Source organism: Moschus berezovskii, chromosome 6, assembly GCF_049115385.1.
Source record: "Moschus berezovskii isolate FMDL1 chromosome 6, NW_MosBer_1.0, whole genome shotgun sequence".
Classification (NCBI taxonomy): Eukaryota; Metazoa; Chordata; class Mammalia; order Artiodactyla; family Moschidae; genus Moschus; species Moschus berezovskii.
Window position 1 is genome coordinate 48200549 of NC_142465.1, and position 26468 is coordinate 48227016.

A 26468-nucleotide genomic window follows, 5' to 3' on the forward strand; every position below is an offset into this window, starting at 1 on the left:
CACTGCACCACCTGGGAAGATTGTCTTAAGTACAGGGAGAAAACAATTAGATAAGGTAGACAGGATCTTTGCCTTCATAGACCACACTTTCTAGTGGAAAAATCAGCCAAGAACAAGTAAACAGAAGTAGATATACAGTTTTAAGTTATAATTAGCACTAGGAAGGAAGCCATTGAAACAAAAAATAATTGTTCCTCTCTTAAGCCATCGGTATAGATTTGGTCTATTTTATTTAAGAGAGCAATGGTGGAAAAAAACTTAAATAACAGCATCAAGTGGAAAAGTATATTCTTGTCCTGCAAAAGAAAGGTAATCCAATGGAAAACTGGGCCAAGCAATTCACATAAGGAGAAACCTAAATATCTGATATAAGAAAGAGATGTACAACTTTATCACTCATCAGAAAAATACAAATTAAAACAGTAAGAAACCATTTCACCCATATTAGAAGTGAAAAAGATAGAAAGTCTGAAAATGTCAAGTATTGATGAGGACACAGAGAAGCAGTCAGCCTCATGTGCTGCTGTTATGAGTTGGAGCTGACTAACCTTCTGGCAGCATTTTGTAGAGTTAAGGCTGTGTATATCCTATACCACTTCCGGAATGCGTGCCAGAGAAAACTGCCCACACATTCACAAGGAGGCTTGTGTGAGAACATTCATCGCTGCATAGCTGTGGTCAACAGAGTTGGAAGAGCCCATCACTGGAAGAGAACGTAAGGACAGAAGCCAAGGAATTTCACGCATCAGCGTATGAGCAGATGTATATAATTCAAAGAAATTTAAAACACATTCATGAAACACTAATAATATTCCAGACAGCCTGACTATCCAAGGATATATACGAAACACATTAGCATGGCTGCCATTGTTGTGGGGGTTGCGCGGAAGAGGAGGATGCAGAGAAGAAAAATTGTAAGAAAGAAACAGCAGCTCAGGGAGGAAAGGTAGCGCCTCCACTCTAAAGCTCCAGTGACAAAGACAGAGAGGAAAATCTACTAGAGAAAACGAGAGAAAGAGACAGAGTTCACATCTGGGAGACACCACTCTCAGGCTAAAGCTTCTTCACCTGCTCTCCAGCGCTCTTACTCAGCTTGTCGTTCAAAGGCAGAGTGATGGACTCTGCGTGGCTGAGACTGAGCCCAGCAATCTAAGAGCTTCATGGGTGAAGGCTAAGCAAACTGAACTACACCTACAGGGAAGAAGCTGTTCTGACCGAGTGGCCAGACTTTACAGGTAAAGAAAAGTCAGTACTCATCAGAAAGGGACTGGAGTGCCCTTAAAGATTTTATTTTTTAAGAAACTATTCAAAAATACTCTCTTTGAAACTTTTGGCAAAGGTCCGTGTAGTCAAAGCTATGGTTTTTCCAGAAGTCATGTAGGGATGTGAGACTGGACAATAAAAAAGGCTGAGCATTAAAGACTTGATGTCTTCAAACTGTGGGGCTGGAAAACATTCTTGAGAGTCACTTGGACAGCAAGGAGATCAAACCAGCAGATCCTAAGGGAAATCAACCCCAAATATTCATTGGAAGGACTGATGCTGAAGCTGAAGCTCTAATACTTTGGCCACCTGATGCCACAGGAAAAGACCCGGATACTGGGAAAGACTGAGGGCGGGAGGAGAAGGGGAAGACAAAGGACGAGATAGCTGGTTGGCATCACCAACTCAATGGACAAGAGTTTGAGCAAACTCCGGGAGATAGTGAAGGACAGGGAAGCCTGGTGTGCTGCAGTCCCTGGGGTCGCAAAGAGTCGGACACAACTGAGTGATTGAACAACCACCACCACTTTGGTAAATAAAATGTGAAATTCCAGGTATTAAATTAGTAAAGGCATGAATCAATGGGCTACCTGATCTTCAAAGCATTGCCACCACCTGCTGACACAATATTTAAATTGCAGTTTTAGGTGTCTGAAACAGCACTTCTTTTCCCAACATTTTATTACAAAAGTTTTCAAGCATACAGAAAAAAATTCAAGCATGCATTAAAAAAAATTAATTGCAGAGTAAATGCCCACATACCACCTCCCACTTTAATTTCACAATTAGCACACTGCTCTAATTCCTTTATCACACATCTGTCCATCCATCCATCCATCAACCCATCTTGTTGAAATGCATGGAAAAAATAAATGAGCAATTACTTTTTAAAGATATAGCTACAAAAAGAACCTTTAAAAGAAAACAATAAATGTCTTGTGTGTATGTGTCTGTGTGTGTTAGTCGCTCAATTATGCCCAACTCTTTGCAACCCCATGGACTATAGCCCACCAGGCTCCTCTGTCCATGGAATTCTCCAGGCAAGAAAACTTGAATGGGTAGCCATTCCATTCTCCAGGGGATCTTCCCAACCCAGGGATTGAACCTGAGTCTCCTGCATTACAGGCAGATTCTTTACTTTCTGAGCCATCAGGGAAGCTTAGTACATGGCATATTTCTCTCTAAAATTTAGAAACAAGAGAATTTTCTCCCTGCTCCCAATGTAAAGAGCTCCTGGGAAAGAAGATGATCTACATGGATTTCCCTAGTGGTCCAGTGGCTAAGACTCCGTGTTCCCAATGTAGGCGGCCTGGGTTCAATCCCTGGTCAGGGAACTAGATCCCACATGCTGCAACTAAGAGTTCACATGCCACAACTAAAGATCCCACTCACCACAACTAAGACCTGGCATAGCCAAATAAATAACTTTTTTTAAAAAAAGATAATTCCCAACACCAGGGTCTTTTCCAATGAGTTGGCTCTTTGCATCAGGTGGCCAAAGTATTCAATCAATCACGAAGACAAATCTGGTGGCAGAGGCATTCATGTGATCTCAGACTGCTTGAGAGAGTTCCTTTCTGTTGTCAGGTGGTGACAATGTCATTGACCTCGTGGAAATCACAGACATCTTACGGCTACAACAACTGAGAGAGTGTAGACTGGAAGAGGTTGTCCAGGATTAGTGTGGGGCTCCTTGTGCCTCTGAACCTCCCCCATCAGTCACTGCCCTGGGTCCCAGGCTGTGCGAGTCAGGATGCAGGACACCAAAAAAAAAAATAAAAAAATAAAAAAAGATAAACAACAGACAAGTGGTCAGTTGTTAAAATACCCAGAGCTGGTTGCAAAAGCATACGAGCTTTAATCATTCAGCTTGGAGTCAAGTCAATCAGTGAATGCAACAGGGTGTACTAACTCCTATGGGAAATATCAGTGCAACTAAGGAATGAATTCTACTCCTCTCTTGATGAGAAAAGAAGGGACTTTTAAACTAACTGCTGGGACAGGGCAGGGCAGAGGGGTGGCACTCCTTAGTACCACATTCCCAGATCTGATATCAAGGGAACCAGAAATCTTGAAATTTGTGTGAAGATCTTCTAATTGTATTTATTTGTTTATATTTTTTGGCATGCAGGATCTTAGTTCCCTGACCAGGTATTGAACCCATGTCCCCTGCAGTGGGAGTTCTGAGTCCTAACCACTGGACCGCCAGGGAATTTCCATCCTAATTTTTAAAAGCAGGCAATGAATTTGAAAATTTCTTAAACATCATGAGGTAAAAAAGTGTCTGCAGGCCAGACTTCGCCACAGCCTTCCCATCTGTGACCTGCGACCATAACCTTTTCCTTATGAATTAATACCTTCACCCCTGTCTGCAGCTCCCCCTCGACCCCCCAATTGCTTGCTCACGTTCTATACTCCCAGTCACCTCTGTATGTCTTCATCTGAAAGCTCAGCTGGCATCCCAAACTTGAAAGGAACTCATCTTTTCCCCCAGAAAAACACCTCTCCTTCTGACTTCCTTATGTGAGCAGAACCACGTCTCTTCTGTTCACTGCAATTCAAAAACTCATGCATTAATATAAACAAAGTCTTACTGAGAACCCACAAGGTATCAGATACTGTTTAAACAACACAGGATGGGGACTTCCCTTGCAGTCCAATGGCTCAGGATCCACCTTCCAATGCAGGGGATGCAGGGTTGATGACTGCTGGGGATACCGAGATCCCACATACCATGGGGCAACTAAGCCTATGCACCACAACTACTGGCCTCACAACTACTGAGCCTGTGCTCCACAGCAAGAGAAGCTCACCCAGCACGATGACGGCCTGGCACAGCCAAATATAAGCAAATAAACTGAACACACACACATACACACACACATACACACACACACACACACACACACGAGATCGATGAGGCACATTCCCGACCTTGAGAAAGTCTTAGTCCAGTGGAGGAGACACTAAATAGAAAAAGAAGGAAAACACAATGCAGCAAATACTCTAGAAGATGTCTATCCAAAGGCCTAAGGCAGTGTGTAGACAGGGGCAATCCCGGCATCGTGGAATTCATTAACTCAATCACACAAGATCTCTCAAAATCCTACAGTCCCCTAAGCCCTGGGGTTAATGCCACATATAAAGTATTGGAGATAGAGTCTGGAAAAATATAGAAAGATTTGCTCCACACAACCACCCAGGGAGCTTGAACAAGTAGGCAAATAAACGAGCTCACGTCAGATAGGGACAGGAGTCTTCAGGATGCTGGGAGCATTTGCCATGTATCCCGTGTTAGAGACTTGCACCAGCTGGAGGGAGCGCCCTTTTCAAATCATTGCCAAGGCGCTCTGCACCCTCACAGCGGCCCTGGATCATAGAAACAAAGTGAAGTCAGGCTTCGCAGAGACTCTTTTAGCCAAAGTGGTCAGGGAAGGGCTTGCTTTGAGATCCAAATGATGAGATCATCTGAAGGGAGGGTCTTCAGGGCAGAGAACAGTCCACAGAACACCTCCAAGGCAGAAACAAAACTTGGAGTGTGAGGAGCAGAAAAAAAGCTGGGGGAAGGAGCTGGGAACAAGACATGCATGTGTGTGCAGATACGTCAGATTCTGAAGGTCTCAGCTCTTTCAGATGGTGTTTGGTGGCTGAGGGGTGGTAAGTGCTAGGAAATGAGTTAGAAAGGGAAGATTCCATCCAGATTGTGGAGGGTTGTAATCATAAGCCAGTGAAGATTCAAAAATGGGAAAGGGGGATTATAGGATGAGATGTTTGGTTTGTTTTGTTTTTTAAGGGAAATGATTCTCTTGGCGTCTAGGTCAGTTACAGGGCTGCATGATAGCCAAGGAGGAAAATGGAGAGAATAAAGAAGGAAGCTGACATACCAGGGATAGTGCCAAAGTAAGAACAGCAGGACTGGGTGTCAAATGGACGCTATGGATGAGAAAACGGAGGTTTGTGGGCCCTTTGTGACCCCTTCCACCCTGGCCACACTCAGGCCCCACAACCCACCAGGGCCTCCCTTCCTTTGTCTCCGAGTCTCGTCAATGCCCTTTCATCTGAGAAGCCCTGCCTAGTCTCCAGGGAGCCCCTCTCCTTCCTGTGAACTGAGGCAACACTTCATCTATCATTCCACAGATTCATCACATCTCATGTTTTAAGTTAGAGCTTTATTTCCTGTGTACCTGTAACATCGCCCTACTTAGACTGACAGCTACTTGAAGACAGGAACCAGGTGTTGTTTATCTTTGCATGACTCAAATAGACAATTCTTGCCACATTACAGTTGCAGGAAAAATAGAATCAAAGAGAAAAAGTGGCCACAAACTAAGTTATGGCAGGATGGCTTCTAACATGGAATCTTAAAAACATACACAAACAGATTATTCAAGAACTGGTGCTTCATAAGATGAACCTCAACTTTATATAGACTCCGTTGTGAAGTCCTTTAAGGCAGTTGTTACATTTATTGTGGACATTTTTCTTAAACCACGTATACCTAATAATAATGCTCAAGAAATGGAACAAGTTGTTCCCAAATAATCACAGAAACAAAATTTAAAAGTTAACAAATAAAGAGATAGATGAGCAAGCCAAAAGGCAGAGCCCCAGTAGTCTAGCTCAGGAGACTATGGTGTCCACTCTAAGGCTCCCCTGCTCTCAGTATGAACCCCAAGTCTTCTCACCCCATCTCCCATGGCTGACCTTTCACTGAGCCACCCAAAACATGAGAATTTAGAGAAGCAGCACATCACCCCAGGAGAGGTTTATCTCACAAGGTCATCGCTCCTGTTAAGGAGAGAAAGGGTACTTCCCTGGCCATCTAGTGGTTAAGATTCACCTTCCAATGCAAGGGATGTGAGTTCAATCCCTGTTTGGGGAGCTAACATCCCACATGCACCATGGCCAAAAAAACAAAACATAAATAAAACAAAATCAATGTTGCAACAAATTCAATAAAGACTTTAAAAAATGGTCCACATTTTTTTAAAAAATGTGAAACTCATATGTAAAACAAAACAAAACAAAAAAAAAAAAAAGAAAGGAAGAAGAGTGGCTTATATCAACTTTGGCTGACATCCCTAATCTCCAACTTTGGTTGGTTGTATGGACAATCTGTAAAGATTCAGAATTCTTTTTCCTATTTCAGCTTCAAGTTGCAAAGTCCAGGTGAAAATGATATAGCAATCACGGAGCACATTTCAACATTTCCAGGTTCTAGTTTGCATTTTAGCTTCAGTGAGAATTTCTTTATAAAAGAGAAGAAAAATGGAGTGCAGAGGAAGAGACTTGTATCTTAATTGGATCTCCACCTATTATTATAACACACAAAGCCCAGGAAGTGCTAGCGAAGGTCTTGAAAACAAACAGGCCTGGACAAAGCAAGAAAGGTTGCCATGGTGCAACATGAATAGGGAGGAGCCCGGAAAGCAAGAGTCTGTCTGTGCATCTTTCTCATTGCACAGTTAAGAAAGAGCCTGGAGGTACTTCCCTGGCTGTCTAGTGGTTAAGAGTTTGCCGTTCAGTGCAGGGGGTGTGGGTTTGATCTCTGGTCAGGGAACTAAGATCTCACATGCCTTGCAGCCAAAGAGTCAAAACATAAAACAGAAGCAATATTGTAACAAATTCAATAAAGACTTTGAAAATAGTCCACATCAAAAAAAAAAAACAAAACACAACTTCAGAAAAAAAGAAAAAGAGTGTGGACAATAAGAACCACATAACCTATGCTTTTTTTTAAACATACATGCACATTTTATTTACTGCGATCTCACAGACTGTAGCCCGCCAGGGTCCTCTGTCCATGGGATTCTCCAGGCAAGAATACTGGAGTAGGTTGCCATTTCCTTCTCCAGGAATTTTTCCATATGCATGAGCAATTTCACAAGAGAATGAAGACCTGAAAACATGACCAGAGCAACAAACTTCTAAACTCGTTAGACAAAGAAATAATAAATTTGCGAAGATGTGACAAGACAGAGAGATTTGGGTTAGGGACAGAAAAAGGTGAAGAAGTAACTAGTTAAGGTTTATTTATGCAAAATTATTTGCCCCCAATTTCAAAGGGCTTCCTTCCTCCTGGAACAGGGAGGGGACCTCTCACATCAGCCTGTGCTACTTCACTACAAAGGATATTCTGGGATGTACTTATAAAAGAGGGATATTCCAGAGTGTTGAGGTTTAAACCAGCAATTCAAGTCTGTCCTCAGAAGTTAGTCAAAGAAGAAAGCCGGGCTTCAGAGTGTGGGGATATTCATCTTCTCTTGATGTCACAGATGCTGTAAATGACTGTGGCCTTGGTGACGCTGCCATAGACCATATCACTACAAGGTGCTCTTCCTAAGAGAATCGTCCCTTTTCCTTTCTGGACTCTTGTCAGTTCTAATTATTTATAAACTCAGTGACCCCTTGGCATGTATGGTTTTTCAGGTGATAAGTGACCTGGCTGCTTGAAATAGGAATGCCACCCCCCACCCCCACTTTCCCAGGATTCTGGGCTTGGCTTCCTAGCAATGAACTTGGTATAGCTTCTCCAGGGGAAGTGGGGCATTGGCCCTCAGAACTGCTAATCTTCCTGACTGTCTCCAGTCAACTCATCTGAGAATGGGAAAATACTAGGCCAGAGGAAGAGCTATTAGGTTGGCAAAAAGGTTCGTTCGGGTTTCTCCATACCATCTTACAAGAAAAACCCAAAGAAACTTTTGCTGAACAGTGACAGTCCTAAGGTCCTCAACAGGCACTACCCACACAGGTAACATAGAAATCCCTTTCCTGAATGTTCCAGGGAAGGACTGGAGACAGAAGTGAGATAGCCGTTACCAGATAAGACCCCAAGAGTTCCCACCTTGGCAGCCTGATGACGTACTCCCAGGACCCTGAGGCTGACATCTGGGCTTCTGCTTTTTCTCTTACCCCAGGAAGCTTGAAAATGCAAGAGTGTGAGGGTGACTTCATTACATATACCTCTAAATATATTTTATATTTTAATATATTTTTAATGGCTTCCCAGGTGGCATAGTGATAAAGAAACTTCCTGCCACTGCAGGAGATACAAGAGATGTGGGTTCGATCTCTGGGTCAGGAAGATCACCTAGAGGAAGAAAGGGTGATCTGCTCCAGTATTCTTGCCTGGAAACTTCCATACAATACCTCTGAATATATTTTATATATAAAATAGCTTATATTTTAAGTAAATTATATACAAATTTTAGTGTTGTTTTTATTATTAAAAATAAATTTCTGGGTAACTCCCTGCTGGTCCAGTGGTTAGGATTCGGTGCTCTCAGGGGCCCCAGGTTCGATCTCGGGTCAGGGAACTAAGAAGCCACAAGCCATGTGGTATGGCCAAAAAGTTTTTTTAATTTCTTCAAATACATTTCTGATGATAACACCTCTCAAGTGAACATAGCCTAGGTCTGAGAGATTGAAGAATTTCTCCTATGGAGGATGTGGTCCTAGGAGGCAGGAAAGTGAAAGTATTAGTTGCTTGGTCGTGTCCAACGCTTTGGCATTCCATGGACTGTAGCCCACCAGGCTCCTCTGTCCATGGGATCCTCCAGGCAAGAATACTGGAGTGGGTTGCCATTCCCTTCTCCAGGGAATCGGAGGCAGGAGGAAGTATTAATAACTCAACTTCTACTCGGCCCTTGCAGCCCAGTGAACAAGCCATCTGATGCTGCTATCTAAGTGATTGTTGTCTAAGAGCTTGTAGGTAGAAGACTGAAAGGGGCTACCTGGCTACTACAAGTGTGTCTTGCTGACCAGCAGAACTGGCAAAATTGATTTTACCTGGAGGCTGGTTAGAAATGCAGGATCTTGGGTCTCACCCCGTTCTGGCTGAACCAAAACCTGCATTTTAATAACGCCCCCACTGATTCATGTTCACTTTGAAGTTTTTGAAGCACTGCCCCGATGAGCTGACAAATTACAAATTAGTCTTCACTCAAACACCTCTTCCAACTGCCATGAAATCCCCATGTCAATCAGCCTTCCCTCCAGCATCAAATATAATCATGTGATGGAAAGCAAATCAGCCACAGAGTGAATCTGCAAACCTTGCGAAAGATGCAGGATTTCACGGAATTAACAGACGTGATCTGGGAGAACTCCTCAAATCATAACCAAAGCATCAGCTAGTAAGGAAATGGCAGACTCCTTAACAAGTGAAGAGGAATTAATCTACAAGGGTGGTGACATTCCTTCACAAGAGAATGATTTGAAAAAAAGAAAGAGAGAACGATTTAAATATCAAAGAATTTCGACAGGCCCTTGGGAAAAAAAGATGAAGCTCATGAATATCTTTGTAAAAATGACCCACTTTATGATTGTGCTGTGAAAGTCAAACATACAGTTTTGTTGAAAACCTATGCTCAAAAAAAAAAAAAAAAAGAATTCAACACTTCATTCAGTCTTCAATCATTCTAAGGAGGAGCACATTGTGTTAATTATAACTTAAAGGATATCATATGAGAGAAATGACACGTTCACAAGGTTTAGTCTCGTTTTTCAAGACAAAGTCTAATCAAAACTGGCAGTCACTATTTCTCATGATGTTTGGTCCTTGTTTGAAGGGCAATCTGCCCAGGGCCACTGCTCCTCGGACAAGATCCATGGTTTCCAGTGTTGTTTTGTGGTCTTTCCCCTTTTTCCCTAACGCGACTTCTTTTTTGGTCCCTACAACCAGTGTGGGACAATTAATACCTGCTTACTCTACAGCTCAATGAAGAATTCTCTTTACTGTCCCATTTTCTGGTTGGATATTCAGGGCACAGTGAATATCCAACATGGAATAATCTGGCCACAGAAGGGGGTTCACCTGTGGGGTTGGAGCCCTAGGGGAGCTATCTGTTTGGGGGTTACCTTATCCACCATGAGGAAGTTCTCCAACGTCTCTCCGTTTTCACAAGTGACATCACCGACCTCCCTCACAGCTCTGGGCAGGATCTCTCGCACCTCCTGGGCAATCATTCCTAGACACAAACACTCCGTCAAGTTTCATCAGGAAAAGACCTTTCCCAGAATGGGAACGGTGAACAGGATGTCTTTGCAAATAGATACTTATCCCTCCTCAGCATTGGCTTTGATCTACAAGGCATTTGAAGCAAAGGAGGAATTTGGATCCCAGAACCACTCGAAGATTAAAATATGTGTACCTATGACTGATTCATGCTGATGTTTGGCAGAAACCAACACAATTTTGTGAAGCATTTATCCTTCAATTAAAAAATAAATAAATTTTTTAAAAGTGGGACTGTTGTTTTCTCCACTCTTTCTTTAGACTCTGAGCCAAAAGTTGGAAAGGGTAAGTGCCTTAAAATCCCTGTACACAGACGTAAGACTGGAGCTTGATTTTCTCTCTTTTTCTGCAGGTGGATTCTGATCCCTAAATGGTCCTTGTTTCTTTAGAATTCCTGGACTGGAGTATAGACACCACTGTGCCTTTCCTCTGACTGGACCCACCTGCCCGGCCACCTCCCGCCTCTACCCGGAGGCTGTCCAGGGCTGCTTACAGTTTGCTCTGCTATCTGCCCCTCAGCCCTTATCCCATGAACAAGAGGACTCTGGGGAAGAGAAGCAACGCATTCAGAATCGTCCACCAGTACCTTGAGGGGAGGAGTTGGGGTGTTGTTGAGTAAAGATGACACAGCAATTTTTTTAACCTTCCCTGTTCTGGTGATTATAGCTTTCACAGGGGACATGTTAGAACGACAGCATGCTGCCAACAGCTATGGGCATACAGCCTCCAGATGAAGTGGGAATTAAAACGTGAATAGTCGACCTCATAAAATCAAGAAGGGAGTTTGTGTGTGTACCTGTCTGATGGGCAGTGTTTATTCCCATTGCAGACGCAAATTCAGGCTTGTAGTCATATTCAACAATCCTCATTTGGGCTATTCTTCTCAGCTGTTCGTTTGTGTCAACCTAATGGAATTAAAGAGCAGATTTCACGCACTTAGATGTTTGATATTCAAATTAACGCTCAGAGTGACCCAGAGAGACAAAGAACGTTGGCAGTGGGACTGTCCTTTCCTTTTGCCCAAACTATTTTCAGAGAAATTTATGTTTTTCTCCTCCAAGAAGCAAAAGTTACAAAATTCATGTCAGTGACTTCCATCCACTAGTTTATAAAATGAGCCAGAATTAAATGGCTAAATTACAGGGAAAAACATTTTTTAAAAAAATAAAGGACTTCCCTTGTGACTCATTGGTAAAGATTCCGCCTGCCAATGCAGGAGACATGGGTTCGATTCCTCATAGGGGAGGATCCCACATGCTACGGAGCAACTAAGCTCCTGCACCACAACTGCTGAGCCCATGCTCTAGATCCTGGGACCACAACTGCTGAGCCCACGTGCTTCAGCTACTGAAACTCGAGTGCCCAAGAGTCTGTGCTTCCACAACAGAAGCCAGCACAATAAGAAGTCCACACCCTGCAACCAGAGAGTAGCCCTGCTTGCCGAAACTAGAGAAAAACCCATGCAGCAATGAAGACCAGCAAAGTCAAAAATAAATGAAATTTAAATAAATTACAGGGCAAAAGCTCCCTCATTCACTACTCTGGCCTCACTTCTCTCTGCTAAGAATTAAACCATCTTTTTGAGAATGGAGCTGGTTGACCTTGGAGAGAAACAAGTGCTATCCAAGATGGCAAGGTATCATTTCCAAATGAGCACATGGTATAAGCACCCAACAAATACAGGCCAACCTTGTATTTATAAATTAAAAGAGCAGTGCTTAGTTCAAGTAACAACATTTGAAGAATGGGTATATAATATATCATTGAATTGCTGGTGGACATCTTGCTGGAGAAAACTTCTTCAAGGGGTAGTTTGCAAGCCCAGATGACCCACCAGCAGGTCCCTCAAAATTCAGGGTTCCTTCCTACAGCTGACTTCTCCCCTAGACCACCCTAACCAGGGGTCCTCCTCTGAGCCGACCACTCTCACAGAAGTAGTTCAAACACTCCCAACTGTCACTGCAAATTGCTCAAAATAAATTTCATGGGTGCCAGCAAAATGATAACAATAAAGACAATATAGTGGAATTTTCCTAGGGCTAAATGTGCTGATTCAAAGGCTTCTTTTTCAATTAGAGATTTTAAAAAATGAATTCATAGTAATAGCACGATCAATTTTTTTAATGACCTAATTTGACAAGTTAAAAAGTTGGCAGTACTATGTGGGTCCCTAAATTTTATTTTAGGGAACATAATGGGATTATGAAACCAGCATCTCTTGGCAATTAAAAATATACCACCTGGACATCATCTATATGTAGAAATGATTTCTGTTGTTTTAAGAAATCCCTGCTTTGATCCTTAACTCCTCCTTGCACTCACTCTGTCAAGTAAGCAGGAAAATTCTTCCAATATCAGAAAGGCTCTCTGTTCATCCATTTGGCTGGTATCACAAGTTGTGACTTGGTGCTTAACTGGATAAACGGACTAACTTTATTTCAGGTACTTGTCAGGGAGCTCACAGCTGTTTTGAGCATTGCTGTCATCAAAAGCTTAGTTCAATTCATTCCTTCACTGCCTTATTTGACTAATATTCACCAATCACCTTTGACAGAGCAGGTACTACACTAAGTGCTGGAACTTCAAAATGACTGCTCTTTTAAAGGTCATGATCTAGACAGACTCATCCCATAAGATTATATTACAATATGAAAAATGCAGGTGAGGATGGAGTTATGAAAAGAGAATCCCATCAACTCCAAGGAGGTACCTAAAGTATTCTCAGGGGACTGTGAAAAAGGGCTTACCAGAGATGGTGAAGCCCAACAGAGATCTTGGCTTATTTCAGTTCTCAAACACACTCTGCCCCTCCACAAGGTCAAGACCTTTGCTCAGGGCATTTCCTGCCTCGGAAGCTTTTCCTTCCTGCTCCTCTACCTCCACGTCCCCAATTTAAAACACCCCTTCACCAGAGAAGCATTGCTTGACCTCCAAGACTAGGAAGGCTCCCTCTGCCTTACATGCAGGCATTAATCAATTCATCACCAAACAACTAGTGAGTCACCTTTACTGTCTTAGTCTATCGAATAGATACCCTTATGAGGGTGAGGACATATCTGAGCCCATGGTTTTCTGTTTGTCACCATATCACCAGTTTCTAGAACAATTCCTCGTGTGTAGTAGGTGCTTAACTAATATTTATTAAATAAATTAATAACTTTAAGATAAGAGTGGGACTTCACTGGTGGTCCAGGGCCTGGGACTCTACGCTCCCATCGTAGGGAGCCCAGGTTTGATACCTGGTCAGGGAATTGGATCCTGTGTGCTGAAACAGATTTCTCATGCCACAGCTAAGACCCGGTGCAACCAAATAAGTAAATAAATAAAAGATAGAAATTAGTCAAAGACAGATGTCAGCTAGGGAAGGGAGTAGAAAGGGTAAGAATAAGACAGGGATGCTGGGCAGAAAGAACACCATAAGCCAAGTCCTGAGGCAGCAAATTCCCTGAATTATGTCTGCACGACCGAATGCAGAGTTCGGTGTGTCTAGACTGTAAAGCTGAAGGCCAGGGCAAGGAGAGCCTTGCCAGCCATACCCAGATGGAGCAGTCAGAGTCTCATATTGCCCTGTGTGTACATGTCACTGTGAGCCACTTCATTCATTCAACAATATAAAACGAGTAGCTACTATGTGCCAGATACTATGCCAAGCCCTGGAGATTCAAGGAATAATTCTTCTTTGGAGCTTAAATTTTCATGCAAGTTCCTTCCCTGAGGCTGAGACCTGTATTCTGACCATCTAAGAACCTGCAGAGCACCTGGCACAGTGTCTGATAGGCAACAGGCACCCAGACTTTGAATGAAGGAAAGAAGGAACGAAAGAAGGGAGGTGGTGGAATGGCAGAGCCATCAGTGACACTAACAGGATTGAAGGCAGGATCAATCAGGAGCCAGTTAGCCAGGCCCTGCCCTGGCCCCACTCCCTGCACTCTCAGGAGACCTGTGCCCACTTTGCCTGCTTCTCATTATCACCTTGGTTCCTGCATGATGGCCCATCAGAGAGCAAAGCGGAGGCAGTGCCAGTTTCTTTGTTGCAGATGGAAACCAGAGGAGAACGTGCCCTCATGCCAACAGTCCAGGCTACACAGAGGGAAAACTTCTGCTAAACAGAGGGAAAACTCCTGCTGCCTAAGTGGGATTCTTGACTTCATTTTCCCAGAAGACATACTCCCAGACATAGCAATTAGATTCACTAGGACTACTACCATTGTATTTCAGACAGATTTTTGGCCAAAGAAAATTTTAAGGGTTGACTTGGGGAGCTAAACACCTTCCAGAACAATCTTTACCTAAGAAAATGCTCTCATGACTTCTAATGCTGGATTGTAGACTTTCCAAAGCTAAATATAAACAGCTTGAGTTGCCTGTTCCCTGTGGCATGTACAGTTGGCACAGGGAAACCCCTAGAGACAAGGGCTGTGCCTCCTTGAAATCCTCTGCTAGGAACTGTACCAAGGCCACCATTGAACCCCAGGCCTTGCTCACCGGTGTATGTTGAGTAAGAGCCTAGTGAGTGAATCTGGGCGTCTGATCTTGCCCACAGAGTTTTGGAAAGTTTTGACCATGAATGCAAATGGCTGTCTCTGTCATGCTATCTCACACTCAAGGTTTCCATATCATTAACTCAAGCACTGTACCACAGAAAAGACATCGTAGACCATGGATTCCAGCCTGTTTAGGGAGGGAGATCTCATTACGCATGGCCCACAGCCCAGACTATCAGACTCCCATCAGGAGCAGCTTGAATGGCACCAGCTCACCCTGAACTTCTGATCTGGCTTGTGGCCCTGAAGGGAAACTTTGCATGTTTGGCTTTCTGGAGCTCATCACACTTCTGTCTTTAACTAGCACACTGCTGGTGCAATTGGAAGAAATGGTCTAGACCATTGTTCTAGACCAACTGAAATGGTCTAGACCATTTCACCTTAACTGATTTTTTTTTTCCTGGCTTTTCTTGTTTAGTCGTTTGCTGCCTTATTTTCAGCCTTCACCACAGAATTTGACTGATGCATTCAACATTCAACTTCCTTATTTTTTTTGCATTGACATTGCTATTCTTCATGCCCCTTTGGTTCTCAGCATACCCTTTCCACCCTAATTTTGCTCAGTTTCCATTGTAAAAGCTGTGTTTCTTCTCCAGGTTACTATCGCCTCAGTAAACACCATGTCTGGGTAAGTGAAACTGCTCTTCACAGAGGCCGATCTCATTTTCCAGAGCTTCTGTTTTGCAGGTTTTAGTCACATCTGCTTTATCGTCTCTGTGTCTTGGACGTGAGTCCACATGAGTCCCAGAAATCTCCTCCAGGCATCTCCACACAGGGTGCTTGTGTGCTTATTATCTGCAAAGTCCCCTCCACTGCCTGGAGCGAGCAGATGCAGAGTCAGGCACTCAGCAGCTGACATTTGCCCTCCCATCACAGTACCAGGCACAGGTGTAGCCACAGTAGTTGTTTCACAGCAGCCAATCCAGAAGCCAGCTCTGACTATCATGCCTCCTTAAAGAATGGGAAAAAGCCTCCAGTCCTATGCTTGCAATCAGATCAACCAAGCTTCACTTCATGGCGTGTTTGGAAGAATGGCCTTCTTTTTAAAAGTTGGGAAAACTGAGTCAGGGAGAGGTGAAGATGAACTTCACATATCTGTCAGCACCATCATCAACATTACCATCGTCTCTCTTGTCTGTAATAAATGGCGAATGAGGTAGACAAGATTTCTAGAGATGTGTATTCACAAAAATATTAATTTGAAATAATGGATGAATTATGTATATAACTTGCATCTTTATGTCAATAATAGTAATATCCATTTATATCTGCTTAGCTGTATACATCTAAAAAATGTTTCCCATATACGAGCTTAGAAAAATCCTTTAATGTGAGTGAAATGAATATGGGTATTCCCCACTCACAGAATAATAAACAGAGGCATAGAGCATGTCTGGGCCAGAGTTCCTGGGCAAGTAGGTACCAGAATCAGGACTCAAACTAGCCTTCTAACCAGGGACTTGCTTTTCTTTCTTCCTTCCTGCTGCTCTGGGCAGGAAGGGGACACAGGAATGTCTCATCTAGAGCCTTGATTGGGTGACACTGCACTTTATGGAGAAGCTTCCTAGAAGGATTTGAGAAGTTCCAGGGAACCTTGTTATTTTAAGACAATACATTTTCATCAAACCAAGGAATATCTTTATGAAGACATTTGGTAAATGGTAGCAGGAGGGATTATGGAGGACTCTCCCACTTGTCATCTTCCGCTTACATTTAGATAAGGCCAGGAGGGGGATTGTAGAGCCAGTTGCAAGGATGAGTTTGAGTTGGTGTGATCTGAAGCACAGACAGTTCATCTCTTTCTAAAAGGCAGAAGCATGGTATCTAAGGCTAGTATCTGGAAATGTATATGAGAACCTCCCAACCCTGAGACTTCCCATCCGGATAGTAGGTCACAACTCTTCTAACATGAACCGCAACTTTGCAATCAGAATAAAAGTCTACAATTACAGCCTTTTTCTGGGATTCTCTCAGCCAACAAGGACATTCCTTGGCTAGTTTAGAAAAACCAGTGCACATCTGCACTGGGAAAGCAATGCAGTCTGGAAGCATGGCCAGTGATTTTCAAATTAAGTCTCCTATTAACTGAGAAAGAATACGGAAAGGATATTTAAAAACACCAGTCTGCCACTGCCTCAAAAATGTTTACAGGAGATGAAGTCTGTGTGAGAAGGTGGGGAGGGGGCAGAAGCAGTGAATGGGCAACAGAATTAAAGTTAGAATGACCTGGCATTTTCATCCTGACCCCTCAGGTCTTCATAGCATTTGTGACTTTCCTAGATGATTCAGTACTTATCGTCTCCATGGGTTAAAAATTATAAAAGACTCAGTGGGGTTAGGCAGAGAAGCGTCATCTCTACCTTATAGATAAAGACACTGGCATTTCAGTGAGGTTAGCATTTTTATCCAGGCAAGCCCACAGTGGACAAGTAGCCTCCTGCTTTCAAGGCCTGATTTCTGATTTTCATAAGGCACACATGCCTCATTACAGAGGGAAAAAAATCTTGACCCGGAAACTGGGGATGATGGGGTTGCCTGAGTGAGGACTGAGGAGGTGAAGTTCCTCTAAGTGTTCTCAGAAGGATGCTAAGTAGGAAAGACAGTGGCTGGCAGGCCTGGCACCAGGGACTCTGGGAGGAAGAAGGTGGAGAGGTCCAGGAGAAATATGAGCAAGAAAGGACCTAAGATAGTGCTCAGAAGATGAACAGGGAGACAGAAGCGTGGAGATGGAAAGGAAAGGCAAGCTCCAGTGGTTGACAACAGAAAACCAGCAGCCTGTGGAAAATAACTCGGAGACTTCTTGCTTGTGAAGCCAGTGTCACGCTGTCATGGCCCACTACTCCTGGGAAGTAAATGCATTCTCTCGGGTAGGAACTGCATTATAGTTTCAGCAGAGACACCTAACAACTCCAACGCTTATAACTGTTAACCGCCATGTTTATCTCATGCCAGCAGGTGACGTGGAGAGATGCCTCGTGCCCAGCGTGTCAGAGGCCAGGAGAGCCCAGAACTCCTGACTCGGGTGTCAGAGGAGGTGTCTGAGGCTTGCCCCCTGCTCACCTCCTGGACATTCTGCTTTGCCCGGCTGTCAGAGGGATGCATAATCGTCCCCATCACTTTCATGTTGCCACAGACAACCAGGGCTTCGTCCGGTGCATCTGTGTTTATGCCCACTCGACCGTGACAAACGACAGACTCTGGAACTTGTCCTCGCTGCCATAATGCATCAATGTCATTTTCAAATTGCCCAGGGTTGGAGGCCTGGAAAAAAAATACATAAATACATTACAATTAAAGTTATGATGGACATAGGAACAAATGATTGTTTTATTCCTCAAAGGAAAGCAGAATGTTAGCTAAGTCTTTCACTTGAGAATCATTTGTCAGATGGGACATTCTGACATATTCTAATAATTGCGGCCCCAGGAGAACAAGGAAGTCTCCTTTAAATGCTCTGTATCCTCCACAGATCCCCGTCCCTGCCTCCATCAGCAGGAGCTCAGCGTGTCATGGTTTGCAATATCCGGTCTCTATATGGAACTAAATATGTGTCAGTTATAGTAGGTGAATGATAAGGAAGAAGAAAAAAACCTCAAAATGAGTGTCTTTTTAGGGAGAATAATAATAATGATGATTTAAAACCAGAATATTATGTTAGAAAATATTACAAGTTTATTAAAGTTCAGATAATTTTTAAAAGCCCTTGCATTTAGCTAGCCCTTTTATAGTTTCAAATCACTTTCATGTTTATGATTTCATATACAGTTGACAAGCAAATGACAATGCAAGCATAATTAATACACCTCAGTTATTCCCTAAGCACAGATGATACTGAAGGAAGCACTGGAACAGCTATATTTGCTGAGGGCTAATCCATACCCTAATTCCATGAGATAAGACCAGTATCTTCCTTTTACTGATACTGAGACAGTAAAAGAATAAGCCTATTTCCCAAGGTCACAAATCTAGTAAGTTCTAGAGTTACAATTATACTTCCTTTGATTATTAAATAATGATTCTAACTTTGACTTTGGATAGAAGCAGTCCTGGCTGAATGCAGTCTTCCAAGTGGATCTATCAGACTAGAGAAAGTTTTGGAGGTTTTATTGTTATATAAAAATTTTTTGCCAAATAATTTTCTACTGTACTGCTTGCCCTCTGTCCCATTTCCTTGTTGCCAGTGAACATATTTCCACACATCTTTTCAGAAACTATTTATTTATATCTTTGGCTGCACTGGGTCTCAGTTGTAGCATTCAGGGTATTTTGTTGTGGCATGTGGACTCTAGTTCTCTGACTGGGGATTGAACCCTGGGCCCCCTACATTGGGAGTGTGGAGTCTTAGCCATGGTCCCAAGGAAAGTCCCATATTTCCACATATCTTTGAGTAGGGAATCAATGAATCCATCAAAATCCTCACAACAAAATTAATGTTTTTAAAATTCTGACCTTCTCTACCTACTCTCTTGGTATTATTTGGATGTTTTTACCATAGTCGGGTGTTACTAATTTACAAATAACAATGAAAAGAAATCTCAAAGTTTATTGCTAAGTTTGGGTTCAGTTAGGAAATTTAGGTGTCTTCTACTTCCAGGCTCATTCCCACCTGTCTGAACCCTGATCTGCTTGGAAGACTCGACCACTGACACCATATAGACAAAAGCAGGGGAAGAATATACAGCAACAACTTTGAACAGTATTTTGTGTGAATTCACTTGAACAAAGAGCTTTTCTCTAAGGTCTCCAGAGCCTCCTTGGTTGTGAATGGCAATTTGGCTTTGACTCAAATCCTTTTATAGTGAGCAGTCAACTAAATCCAAAGGTATGCCATATAAAATGCTGATGCATTTTCCTCTACTATGAACATAATGAGCCACTTCAAGGAAACAAAACAGGACAGTGATGGATTTTCTTTTTCTTAATGAGCTCTGGGATAATTATTATCCTGTTGGTAACTTGATAGTACTGGAACAGCAGATATAAGTAGGTTCAATTTGGGGGGAACAATTAAGAATCTCACTTGGCTTTCATCAAATGAAAACTCAAATTCCTAAAACATATTCAAATCATTTTGGAACAGTCCATCTTTAAAATACAGAGCCTTGAAGAGGATTCCTCCTCAGTAATGTGTGTGTGTTCAGTTGTGTCCAACTCTTTGTGACCCCATGGACTGTATCCTGCCAGGCTCCTCTGTCCATGGAATTCTCCAGGTAAGAATACTGGAGTGGGTAGCCATTTCCTTCCCTGGGGATTCTTACTGACCCAGGGATCAAACCTGGGTCTTCTGCATTGCAAGCAGACTCTTTACTAATGGAAAATGTTATTATAAAATCTGTGAACTTATTTCCCTTCTCTAATAACAGAAGTATTAATGTATCAAAGCAAACTGAAATGGAACCACAGAAAAACATTCTGGGATCACAAATTTGTGCTCAGATGTGGCCCAATAGTGGTTGATTGCTCTCAAATGCCAAAATAAAGTTCATAGAATACCTTTATTATTTATCCCACAGCCTTACATTTTTAGGGATGACCTGAACATTTTAGACTATGTTGTGACACAAACTGGCTGTGTGACTTTGGGACACTTACTTAACCTTTCTCTACCAGTTTTCTCCTCTGAAGAATACAAATAATAATGTCTTTACCTATCTTATGGGGTTGTGGGAGTTAATTGAAATCATGTATGCATGAACACTTTGTAAAAATGAGGATGAATGGTCTCAAATTCATGCTCAATACAATCTGCTGTGCATAGTGAGCACCATTCAACCTGTAATCAATCAATCTGTCCCCTCAGTAGCATCTGCAGAGCTACACAATTCCAAGGGCGCTCCGTTCACAGAGAATACAGTGGAAATAGCGCCCACTGCAGCTGCTTGGAACAGGAACCATCACTAGTAGCAAAGTTTGGAAAGGAAAGCAGGATTTCTTTGCTTTTTCAGTTTGGGCTTCTAAAGAGCAGGCAAAGAGCACAATAGGAAAGCTTGAGCTGAGGAAGGCAAGAGACTCGTTCTTGTACCTTTTGAAAGGACTATTGAAAATGGGCCTAGAGATAGGATCTACCAGAGCTACTCAAAGTGTGGTCCACAGGCCAGCAGTATCAGCATCTCCTGGAAGCTTGTTAGAAATCCATAATCTTGAGAGAGTAGCACTGAAACATATACATTACTGTATGTAAGATAGATTGCTAGTGAGAAGCTAGTGAGAGTCCCTTGGACAGCAAGGAGATCAAACCCGTCAATTCTAAAGGAAATCAGTCCTGAATATTCATTGGAAGGACTGATGCTGAAGCTGAAGCTCTAATACTTTGGCCACCTGATGCAAAGAACTGACTTTAGAAAAGACCCTGATGCTGAGAAAGATTGAAGGCAGGAGGAGAAAAGGACGACAGAGGATGAGATGTTGGATGGCATCACCAACTTAACAGACATGAGTTTGAGTGGACTCCAGGAGTTGGTGATGGACAGGGAGGCCTGGTGTGCTGCAGTCCATGGGCTCACAAAGAGTTGGACATGACTGAGTGACTGAACTGAACTGAATTGAGCAGGAAGTTGCTCTCCAACACAGGGAGCTCAACCCGGTGCTCTGTGACAACCTAGAAGGGTGGGGGGGGGGGAGGAAAAAGAGGGAGGGGACATACATGTCCTTATGACTGATTCACACAGGTGTCCTGCAGAAACCAACATGATATTGTAAAGCAATTGCAAATTAAAAATAAAATTTAAAAGATAAATAAGAAAACAAGAAGTGCATATTCTCAGACATCTCCAACCTGCTGAACCAAAAATTGTGGCGGTGGGACCCAGGCATCCGTGTTTCCACCTGCTCTCCAGGGGATTCTTATTCTCAACATAGTTTAAGAATAACTTCTTAATGTCATACACTAGTTCCATACCATTATGAAAGGGCTCATGAGTTACCCCTTCTACAGTTAGTAGACTGTTCTGTTGAACTCCAACTGCACAGTGAGACAGACATCGCTCTACCCACTGATTCCTTTGAGTAAATAAAAATTCAGCTGAACTTCAGAAGAGGGGTGTGTGTGTGTGTGTGTGTGTGCAGCTCGAGTGTGTAGGGGAAGGGAAGGAAGGTTTGTGGTCAGAAATGGGTAAGGGCCAGGGAAAACAGAGATGGTACCTGGAGTGGCTCTGCTCTCCCCACATCCCTCACCATCCTTGCATCTGCATCCCTTCCCTTGTCTTTCCCAATTCCGGGTGTGGGTTTCCCTTGTGGTATTGTGGTTGCAGAGCAATAAAAGAGAACTTGGTTGGCCCTGCCCATTTCTATTCTTCTGGAAAAATAAGATGGAATAAATTAATGGTTTTCAAAACTAGGAAACCCTGGCATGTCTTTGAAAGGCGGACAAAAAACTGATCATCCCTTCTCCTCACAACATAGCCCCTCCAACCAGGTTTAATTATGTGTTTTAGGAGAAGAATGGAGCTGAAGGAAAGTCTAGCCATTAACAAGGAGAATCCGAAGGAGCTCTGCTGGGGAATGCTCCCCAAAACAAAGAGCTGGGAAACAAATCTGTTCTTTGGAGTGAGCTTTAATTTCCATTAAATTGGTCAATTTATAGTATGGGACCAAAATATCTTTCCAAAGCTGTTTTGATTGACAATCTGGATGAACAATTGCTGGATCCTGCCCCTGTTTCTCTCTCCTCAGAGAATTCTGACAAGCTCGGTCTCCTGAACCCCACCTTGAGGCCTGAAATTCATCTACTCCAGTCTTCAGGCTGTGCGTGCTGTGCTTAGTTACTCAGTCGTGTCCAGCTCTGTGACACCAGCGACTATAGTCCACCAGGCTCCTCTGTCCATGGGGATTCAGTAGGCAAGAATACTGGAGTAGGTTGCCATGCCCTCCTCCAGGGGATCTTCCCAACCCAGGGATCAAACTCAGGTCTCCTGCATTGCAGGCGGATTCTTTACCGTCTGAGCCACCTGGGAAACCCAACCTTCCTCCATACGTTCACCTTATGTTAATTTCTGCTATGGGGAAAAATGACTCAGTTCTCAAAATGAATCTGGATCTGCTCCATGCAATTTGCAGGTCTCCATATAATGTGGTCAGGTCTTATCTTTGTCACATTTCTCTTCCTTCATTCTAGAGCTCGAACTAACAGACCCAGGCCTTGGCCCAAGAGGGCATATCTAGCTTTTTTGTAGAATGTATGCTGGTCTGCCCTCTGCTCAACCCATGGTACATATACCTGTTTAGCACCCTCTAGAATCTCAGGGGCAGAAAACGTGCTCTCTAAAACTCACTGATTCAAACAACAATGCCATTTCTTAAATTCAGTTTTTCTCTTAGTTGGTTTAAACATTATATGCTTAAATAAATGCAAAAGTCTGCATTCATTTTCACTCTGCATTTGGGGTTAGAACAAAATAATCTCAGTAAGATATTTCCAGTGTAAAGGAAAGATATTATTACTATCTTTTTTTTTCTCATTGTTGTTAGGGTAACCCTTGTGTTACCCAGCATACATATAGAATAGGGTATTCTCTTTAACCAAAAATTATGGCTAGAAGAAAGCCATTGAATGTGGAACATACTCATTTTTAAAAAATAAAAACTTAGTAAATAATATGACATCCAATCTATACTAAGCATAATTTTTTCAATAGTCATACTTCACATGAATTGCAGAAACTTTGGACTTCTCAGGGTCATCATTATGAGTTAAATTCTCATTGAACTTTGGGTACGAGAAAGAGCCCATTAACAGAGAGTTCTGGGAACAGCATGTCCGGCCATGTTCCCCTCTCACATTGCTGCTGTGGAGACTTGCACGGCAGCCTAAGCAGAGCTTTGCAGGGGCTGTCAGCAGGAAATGGAGAAATCTCAACACCAGGTAAATTATTTCAAGTACGCAGGTGACTAGCAGACTGCCTGACTTAAGCATGAATTTCACCACTCAAAGCAGCAGTTTCATGGTATCCGATCTACCCTAATGTTAAAAAGAAAGGCACTGCCTGTATTTGTTCCTTCCTGTGAGAAATCAGAAAAAATAAGCAACCTAGGTTTCCACACTTGACTTTAAATCACATTTATTAGCACACCAAAGCAATCCCACATGACAGCAGGTGAGGTGTCAAAGACCACCCCGACCCTAGCTGAGGTATGGACCGGAACCTCTGCCCTTGGCTCATGACCTAAGGAGGGGCCTCACCTGCCTTTGCCCCAGAGGAGGCTGTTTTGCCAAAGCTTAGATCAGGCCCCACAGAAATACAGGCTGTGTATGCGTGCTGGCGGGCACACAGCCGGCCTCACCCGGGGACATCTGGACACACCAGTGTTTTACTTCATTTCCATCATTACTTTACTTCCAATAAAACTCTGAGATGTAGTTTCAAGTGTTCCACTAATAGATGGCTTGTTATTTTTTATTAACTAAAAGAATTACACAGAGGGCCCTTTGTTTGAGAACAGTTCAAGGCAAGCTGTGGAAGACTCACTTCCCCAAATGGGCAGCTCTTGTCCCCAGGCCTATGTTTAACAGCCATGTCAGTGGGCGTGCCCCACCATAAACTAGTTTCCCTATTGGAGTGTGCATGTCCCCCTGTGCCACTTCAAACACCCATCACCAAACAGCCCCTCCCAGGGCTGCCAGGCCTGTGGTTACCTGTTCCCTCATGGCCCTGGCATTCTCTGTGCTGGCCAGCCTGGCCTCACACAGCTGCAGCTGCAGCTGCCAATAGCTTTATGTTTTTGTGGCTGCCAAGACTCCCGTCCAGAGCTGTGACCAATCATTCATTCAGCAAAACGTGCTGAGCCATTACTATGCTCTGGGCAGCAGCCTAGAAGTCCCTGGGGTCACCGATCACTCTGGGACATGGGATGCCTTCCTGCCTATTCCCCCACCCTGTGGGCTTTGGGGTCAGAGGGAACTGGGTTGTAACCTAGGCTCCAACATTTACTTACTAGCTTTGTGCTCATGGATGACTTTCTCTCCCTCTTAAGCCCCTCTTAAGAACTCTTAAGTTCCTCTGGGTGTAAAGAATGTACTGTAAACATGAAACAATGTAGAATGATGTCATACAGAAATTATGTAGCCCAGTGCCTACAACGTACAGTAAAAACCGGGGCTTCTCAACCACAGCACTTCTGACATTTGAGGAGGAGCAACTCTGTTGTGGGGGCTGTCCTGGGCATCATAACATGTTGAGCAGCATCCCTGGCCTTAACCCACTAAATGCCAGTAGTACCCCCAGTTGTAACAACCACAAATGTTTGGAGACATTGCCAAATGACCCATGGGAAACAAAAGTTCTGATTGAGAACCACAATGTAAAAACTAAAATAACACTATCTGCTATTACTATCATTATCTTTGTCATCACTGGCAAATGAGAAACTGCATACTTCATGCATTCCACTGAATATGTAAAATCTACTTACAGGGGGGAAAAGAAACAACAACATGTGGGATCCTGAAAAATCAAAGAACCGCACTTACCCTTACAATGATCCGTTCAGAGATATGGGCAGACAACAGGTAGAACTGGTCTTGGTTAGCAGCATACAGTCCAACCACCAGCATGAAGTACCTAGTTCAGAAACAGCAGACCAATGCCAACACATCAGGAAACAAGAGACATAGTTTATGCCATCAAATTGATTAATTAACATAGAATTTACCCAGATGGGTTTAGATATTCAAAGATTTTCTCTTCCACTCTAAGTTGCCCCTCCGGGAAACCACAGAGGAGTTGGTTCACTCACTGCTGTTCTGGGTCTGCCTTTCACTCAGCTTGAGGGATGAGTGTGCTGTTTTGCACACCTACAACAGCCATCGCTGGGCAGACTGGGCTTGGCCCATCAGTGCTAGCCTGGTGCAGGCCTTACCCTGCTGCAACCCAGGGCCCTCAGCACAGCACTGCTCACACACACTTGCACAACAAAAAGTCACCTTAGAGGTGCCTTTGTGCAGAGCCATCCAAGCCACACATCCTAGGCCATAAAGCGGGTGGGTGGGGGTGACCCCGCAGGGCTCACCCAGCCGCACAGGCTCCTTCCCATCCTGATCTGCTCTTGGTCATGTAACCTGCACCTTTCATAGCCTCCAGTCATGACTTCAGTCAAAACCCAGAACCCTCTCTTCCGATTGTTATCAGGGCAATCTTCCTCACTGTTTTAACTGTTTCTTCATGTGTACCACTGATGAGACATTAAGATTAGATCATTTCTTCCTCTTTTATTTAAAGAAGCATGATGCATTCTTAAAACTTTTTACTGAAGTCAGTTTCTGCTATACAGGAAAGTAAATCTCTTATATATACGTCCACTCTTTTTTAGATTCTTTTCTCACATAGATCATTACAGAGTATTGAATAGAGTTCCCTGTGCTATACAGTAGGGTCTTATTAGACCATTTCTTGAAAGTCAAAATATAAACTATCCTTACTAGAAAAGCATTTACTTTAAGAACTGCATTAAAAAAAAAAAACTTCGCCAACTTCTGTAGCACTCTAAACAGTCTCCAATTCTTAGGGAGTAAGACTTTTCCCCTGTAACTCAAGTACGTCAATAATAGTAATAACTGTTACAATGATGATAATAATTAGCTATCATCCACTGAGTACTCAAAATGTGCCATGTGCTGGACTAAGCAGTTTATCTACATTATTTCATTTAGA

The 26468-nt window shown here is 43.1% G+C and overlaps 1 protein-coding gene across 1 annotated transcript in view; it reads right to left on the bottom strand.

Annotated features, from left to right (window-relative positions):
* MYRFL (myelin regulatory factor like) overlaps positions 1-26468 on the bottom strand; it is a 123829-nt gene that overhangs the window by 35309 nt on the left and 62052 nt on the right. Inside the window, exons 10-13 of the mRNA XM_055394799.2 lie at positions 25289-25379; positions 17884-18084; positions 11076-11184; positions 10123-10232 (exon numbers count right to left, since the gene is read on the bottom strand). Of these exons, the coding sequence (XP_055250774.2) occupies positions 10123-10232; positions 11076-11184; positions 17884-18084; positions 25289-25379 (511 nt within the window). The remainder of the gene's footprint in view (positions 1-10122; positions 10233-11075; positions 11185-17883; positions 18085-25288; positions 25380-26468) is intronic.